Genomic DNA, 7240 nt, shown 5'->3' with positions numbered 1-7240 from the left:
AACATGGCATCATCACCTACATTACAAGATGGCTACGAAGAAGAAATAATTAACTTTTTTAGAAGAATACCTCAAACAAGAAAAAGAGAGGCCTTTGGATATGTTATGGAGCAACTGGAATATATTCTGCATGATGCTGAGGTTATTTAACTTTGATTTTAATTTGGACTTGTAAATGAGATTTTCTTTAACTTATCTTTTAAAGATTGCGTTGTTTTTAAAGTTTATACATTATTATAAAAATGTTGAGCAAGACTTCTAAAAGTTACACTAATTTTATGTTATACAGATTTGAATATTAAGATGTTAAACAAACTTCAATCATACAATTACAGAGTATGATGAACAGTATAAAATTCTTTATTAAATTAAGCAAATATTTATAACTTAAAAATGTTTTATTGACATAGTTTTTTATCTTAAAACATAAGCGTAATGTTTTGTTATTAGAAATGTTGTCCTTGATAAATATGACAGGTAGTACAGAGGCCTTTAAATATGTTATGGAGCGAATTTAATATATTATGTATGATGCTGAGTTTCTTTAACTTATCTCTTAAAGATTGCGTTGTTTTCAAACTTTATAGATTAGTATAAAAATGTTGATCAAAAAATATGAAAGTTACATAAATTTTATGTTACATAGATTTAAATATTAAGATGTTAAACAAACTGCAATTATACAATTACAAGATATGATGAACAGTATTAAAGTTCATTCAACTAGATTAAGTAAACATTTATAACTTAAAATTTTTTTATAAACATATTTTTTTTATCTTAAAGCATATGCATAATGTTTTGTTATTATAAATGTCTTCCATCATAAATAACACCGTTTGTCTTTACTGTATTTGAAAAAATCATTAAATTACATTAAATTGCTTTGCTTTTCAAAATATGCACACAGAATTTTTCTTACTTTTTGTCCTTTAGGACAAATTTTTTTCTTAGTTTTCTTTTTTTCCTGTTGGTTTCGTCCATCGATATCATAATTGTCATCATTATTTCTTCCTATTTCATCTTCGGCATCTTCTTCACCTTCTTCATCTTCTTCTTCATTCTCATCTTCTTGTCGTCCAAAATTTTCATTAAAATCTTGATTGCACTTATAATTTTCTCTAATTTTCCGCATCAACTTTTCAGTTGCATACTTTTTATGTTCTTCTGGCTCTTGCGCTTCCTTCGACAATAAAAAATTGTGTAAACACAACAAACATTTGACTATGTTAATTGAAGTCCGTAACTTTAAGTTCAGTGTTGTTTGCAGAATTCGCCAAACAGTTGTAAGAATTCCAAAAGAATCTTCAATTGTCATTCGAGCATGAGACAAACTGTAAAAAGTGTTTTTTAAAATTTTTTTTAAATTTTTTATTTATTTGTACTTACCGATAATTGAATAACTTGTGTGCATCGTGTTTTAAACTTCGCCTTGAATATGGCCGCATTAGATATGATCGCAAACCGAAAGCTTCATCCCCAATGAAGAAATACGGAATTTGGTCATTCATTCCAGACAAAGGTATTGGTTCAGGAAGAGGATATCTTCCTGCTTCTAATTCTTGTCCAAATCCCGACGCATTGAACACGCTTGCGTCATTTAGAGATCCTGTAATATGTATAATTAAAATTAAAATAATAACACATAATTTATAAATTATTCATGATAATAGACAAAAACATTCTTTGCAGAAAAAAGTGTTCACCATAATCTCCTATATCAACCCAAGTAAAACGGTATTCTGGATCACAGATTGCCATCAAAACAAAGCTGTAGTACTTTTTGTAGTTATAGAAAGCTGAACCAGATCTTGGAGGCTTACTAATTCTAATGTGCTTTCCATCAAGCGCCCCTAGACAATTAGGGCAATTCCAACGGCTTTCATACTTTTCTCCTATTTCAATCCAGTCTTGAATTTTTTTTTCTGGAAGGTATATTGGTGATAAAACATTCCATACTTGCTCGCATACTTCATCGATAACTTCGTATAATGTCGATAGTCCTATGAAGTACATCTTTGATAATGTAAAAATGCTATCACCATGTCCTAAGAAACTGCAACATAATAAGAAAAAATTCTTTACGACTAGAATACATTTGTAAATGTACAGTAATGTTCAATGAAGACTTTAATTAAATTTTTTGTTTAAGATTTAAGATGAATGTAGCTTTATGTACAAAAAAAAACCAATTGTCGAGGGTGTACCATTTGTCGAGTTATCATGGTAACAACCTAAAATATTAATTTTAAAAGTTATTTTGTTATTGAAATTAAAGTTTATACATTAGAATTCACATTCACAACACATAATAATTATAATATTTATCATTATTAATAATTTACAATGTGATTCGATGTTTATAAAAAAAAAAATTTGTTTACTCGACAAATGGTACACTCTCGACAATTATTGCCTTTACCCTACAGTCATTACATATAAACAAAGACTATTGTTGAAAATGCAAGACGCAATCAAAAGAATAACTTTAAAAATAAATCATAAGATTTTAGTCATTAAATTCGCAGCAAATTGGTTGAAGGATAAAGTGAGTTGCAATCAATCTTATTTGACCATAAATTCAACTGCTTTTAAATCATTTTAATACTCAAATTTGATGATGCAATTCACTTTTTTCTAACTTGAACATTTTATGAATAAGTTAAAACATCATTTCAATAAATGATAACAAAGTAATTAAAATGTAATTTTAAATACTTACTGCAAAGTAACTGCTAATCTTAATTCGGGATCTATTGGTTCTCGCAGCAGAGTCGACTTTTGAATCCTAGGTTTAATCATCTCGTATAACTCATCAAATTGTTCGACTGTCAATCGATATAATTTATGAAATTCTTCATGATCCTCCGCTTTAAAATACGTAAAAATAGTTGTAAATGCGCCAAATCTATTTCGCACATTTACATTAATGTGTGGTTTAACCCACCATCTGCGAAAATGTTTCTTTTTCTTCTTCAATTCAATATACAATTTTACAACCCTCAAAAAAGATAAAGAAGTATACAAAATAGGAACTATGTCCATGTTGAACAACAAATGAACTTCCGATAACTTAAAAAACAATAAAATACATAACTCAAAGTTTTATACGAAGCGAAATTCACAAAAGTAAACAAAAGTGCAATAGAAAGGTTAAATTCCATAAGGGTTTAAACACAATGTTGCCTTATAATGAAATCATATGGCGCTAAAGGCCATGTTAAATCTTGTTCTTTCGTTTATTTTTAACCTTCGCCGGACTGGATACTTTTTATATACACGGTTGACAAGATCCCACCCAGGGTGGGCCAAATGTTTTCTTCTTTGTATATTGCAATAAAAACTTAGAATCATTCAGTTTTTTTCCAAAATTGTTATATGTTACCAAATAATATATTTTATTAATGTTTTGTTGATTTTTTATTTGTTTAAACAATTTATTATTAATAATTTATAACTTTTTCAAATATACATACGACAGTAGAAGAATTTTATAAATTTGTTACCTTTTCTTCGTAATTATTAATTCAAAGGTTATAAATAAAATAAAATATATAATTCAATTTGCAACAACTATTATTATAAATTGTTTAAACAAATAATTGTTGCTATTTATTAACTTTCTTTATAATGTTCCAAGAAAGTTGCAATTTTTTTCTAATTTTGCAACTTAACAAGCTCAACATAATAACACAAAGATTTTATATGAATTTACTATTTAACCAATTGTTTAAACAAATAATTGTTGTTATTTATTAACTTTCTTGTAGTGTACCTAGAAAGATGCAGTTTTTTCCTAATTTTGCAATTTATCAAACCGAATATAATATAGCCAAACAGATTTGACATAAATTTACTAATTTAACAATTGTTTAAACAATTGTTGAATTTACAATTTTACATCAAATCTATCTTTTATTATATTCGGCTTGATGAGTTGCAAAATTAGAAAAAAACGGCAACTTTCCAGGTGCCGTACAAAAAAAGTTAGTAAATAACAACAATAAATTGTTTAAACAATTGTTGAATTAATAATTTTACATCAAATCTATCTTTTATTATATTCGGCTTGATAAATTGCAAAATTAGAAAAAAACTGCATCTTTCTAGGTGCAGAACAGAGAAAGTTAATAAATAATAACAATAAATTGTTTAAACAAATGAAAAATGCAATATAATATTTTTTATATCTATTATTTGACATCATAAAACACTCACAGTGAAAAGTCTGCATGATTTCAAGTCTTTTTGTAAAATAGAATTAAAAAAATATCTGAATCATCCCGGTTATCTCCGTACATACATTGATAAAAGTTATAAATAATCAAGAAGAAATTTTTTTTAAAAATTTGTTTTTACATTTTTTGAAAGTTCTTAAGATTTTGTTCAGTGACTTAAAATCGCAATTCAATTAAGGCAAAACTTTAGAAGATATGGCAATTTCAATTTGTCTGGCCCACCCTGGGTGGGCATCTTGTCAAGCGAAGGTTAAAGAAAAATGTCAATGCTCCATATGGCTAGGATTACATATGATTATATTTTAGAAATTTTTCAATGATATTAATAATAATTGCAGAATTATTGGTTCAAAGCATGAATAGTTTACAAATGCTATAAAATAATTTTAAACTTTGTGTCACAAAATGTTGAAAGCCAATAAGGAATTGACACAATTGACGCAAGCGTAGTGGAAATGATACTACCGCCATTTTACCTACTACGAACACATTCTGCTGCAATCACTGGATGCAACATTTTCTTCCTAATATTATCTCAAGTTTTCGATAGTAATAGCTTTATATTATTTAACACGCATTTAAACAGTTTTATTGTACTTTTAAGTTTTTTTTTTCTATTGAAATCAGTTTCTTTTATTAAAATGATGGAAGTAGATTCCTCTGATATAGATAAAAATTTAATAATTATGAATTTAGTAGAGAAGCATCCTGTATTGTACAACAAAAAACTTGATGATTACAAAAACAGTGTAAAAAAACAAAAAGCATGGGATAAAATTGCCGAAAGGTATAATTTCCTTTGCAATGAAGAAGAAAGTGGTAAGTTTTAAAAGTTATTTAAGATATATTTATTAAAATATTATTGGCGAAGAAATCGCAAACTTTGTTAATGCGTAAGTTTTATATATACAAAATTTTATAAATGCAAAAATAAATGAAAAAATGATACTTGTAATTGTTTATCTATGCATGTATATTATAAATTCTCTGTGTACAATTTGAGCTGTACACATGAATGCATAGAAGAAACATAACCTTTATCAGGGTAGCTATAAAAGTCGAGGAAATGTGATAGTCCCCTTTTTTCAAATTTGTTCTCATTTTCACCTTTTTTTGATGATTTGTCCCCTTTTTCCCCTTTTTAGTAATTTTTCACCTTTTGCTTATTAAAAGTAAAGAATTTATTAATAAAAAACGAAGAAATTTCAACAATTCATTTTTTATTCTCATTTCTCAATGTTTTCATCTTTTATAAACAAATTAAAATAAGTATCTCTTACTTCTTGTAGGAAAATGATAATTTAATGAAAAAATGAATAATTAAAAAAATACATTTCAAAATATAATCATAAAACTTAGATCCAATGTCTAAATTTAAAGAATTCTATTTGTTGGGACATTCAAAATACTATTTGTTAGAATTAACATTTTAAAAACAAATAATGTTAAGAAGTAATTTATGTGATTACTTGACGGTTAACAACAAAAAGCTGATATATTATTAAAAAGTATTGAGAATAAAAAGTTTTTTAAACACAAATTTTTTTAGAATATACTATATTTCATGACGAAAAAACATATTTTTTAATTTTTAAATTGGTTAACTACAGTTAAACAGTTCCATGGAACTCGAGAAACATTTTTGTTATTTAATACTGCTGAAAATTTTAATTGATAATATAACTTGAAAAGAAATTTGTTCATTTTCTTTACAGTAGATGTACTAAAGCAAAGGTGGACGTCATTGAAAACAGAATTCGTGAAAGAACATAAAAAACTGAATAAATATGTTCCAAGTGGATCGGGAGAAACGAGTGACAATCAGTCAGCATCCTGGGACTATTATTCGGACATGATCTTCCTCGATGGTCATGTTAGACACTACAGGTATGTATATATTATTATATTAAAATAAATTTCAATAAATACAATTAAATATTGACAGATTACTTAATTATTAAATTGTATTTATTTCAATTCTAGAAAGGATAGCAATTTTACATTTGCATCAAACAATGCATTTGCAGAAGAGAAGGAAAGAGAATTCGATGGAACAGCATGTGATGACATGTGCAAAGGTACAATTTTTCATCTTTAATTTAGCTTAAAAGAAAACTAAAAAAAAAGAAATAAAATAATTTTTAAAAACTAAATATATATACATTTTTTTGTTGTTGAAACTTTACAGGTGAAACAAAAGCAAAAAACATCAAACTGGCTGATGAAGGAAGCAACAATTTGGAGGAACAAAATGAAGATGACGATGATGAAATAGAAACATTGGCTGCCTGCAGTAGCCAGATGGAAGAAATTTTAAAAACTTTTTTGAAACAAAAAGAAAATTACACTCCACTTACGGGATATGAAAGAATAATTGTGAATGCTTTCAAAGAAGTGTGTCCATCAAAAAGGAGAACCAAATTTAACAAAATAATGGACATCATTGAAAGTGATCCCTAAACTGACTTATGTTATAAGACTTAAATTAATTTTGTAATTTTTATAAATATATACATTTTAATAAATAATGACTATGTTACTGTAATAAAAGTAATTTTTATTTACCTAAAAAATTCTAATGTATAATAATTTTTTTAAAATTTAGAGTAAAAAAAAGTTATATAATAACACAGCCACACAAAAAAAAATTTGTGTTCTGACCCAAAGGTCTCACTATGTGTACGTTATGTTTTTGGGGTCGCTGAATCCGAATCCGAGGTCCATTTAACCCCATCAGTTCAGGGTTTTGATATAACCCCAGAAAACCAATATGGCGGACACCTTTTGGAAAAATTCATCGGATTCGCTTGAAACTCGTTACTCGGGGGTTTTAAGGGTCGCCGATTACGAATTTGATGTCAGTTTTCAAAAATTCAAAATGGCGGATCCAATATGGCGGACACTTTTTTGTAAAATTCATCGGATTCGCTTGAAAATCGTTACCCGTTACATCCAGTAATGCCAATGCCGACGGTACAAGGATTTAGAAAATTGGTCTTAAT

The 7240-nt window shown here is 27.2% G+C and overlaps 1 protein-coding gene across 1 annotated transcript; it reads right to left on the bottom strand.

Annotated features, from left to right (window-relative positions):
- Positions 1–837: 837 nt before the first annotated feature.
- LOC127282254 (uncharacterized) lies at positions 838–1487 on the bottom strand. The gene is made up of 2 exons (XM_051306428.1): positions 1390–1487; positions 838–1334 (listed from the first exon to the last, which is right to left on the bottom strand). The coding sequence occupies exons 1-2, from the start codon at positions 1446–1448 to the stop codon at positions 872–874; spliced, it is 522 nt and encodes a 173-aa protein (XP_051162385.1). The 5' UTR covers positions 1449–1487; the 3' UTR covers positions 838–871.
- Positions 1488–7240: the final 5753 nt, after the last annotated feature.

This window comes from Leptopilina boulardi, unplaced genomic scaffold (assembly GCF_019393585.1).
Source record: "Leptopilina boulardi isolate dan_hultmark-lab unplaced genomic scaffold, ZJU_Lbou_2.1 LbouV2_292, whole genome shotgun sequence".
NCBI classification, from domain to species: Eukaryota; Metazoa; Arthropoda; class Insecta; order Hymenoptera; family Figitidae; genus Leptopilina; species Leptopilina boulardi.
The sequence above is the reverse complement of the archived record's forward strand: the minus strand, read 5'-3'. Positions and strand labels throughout refer to the sequence as shown.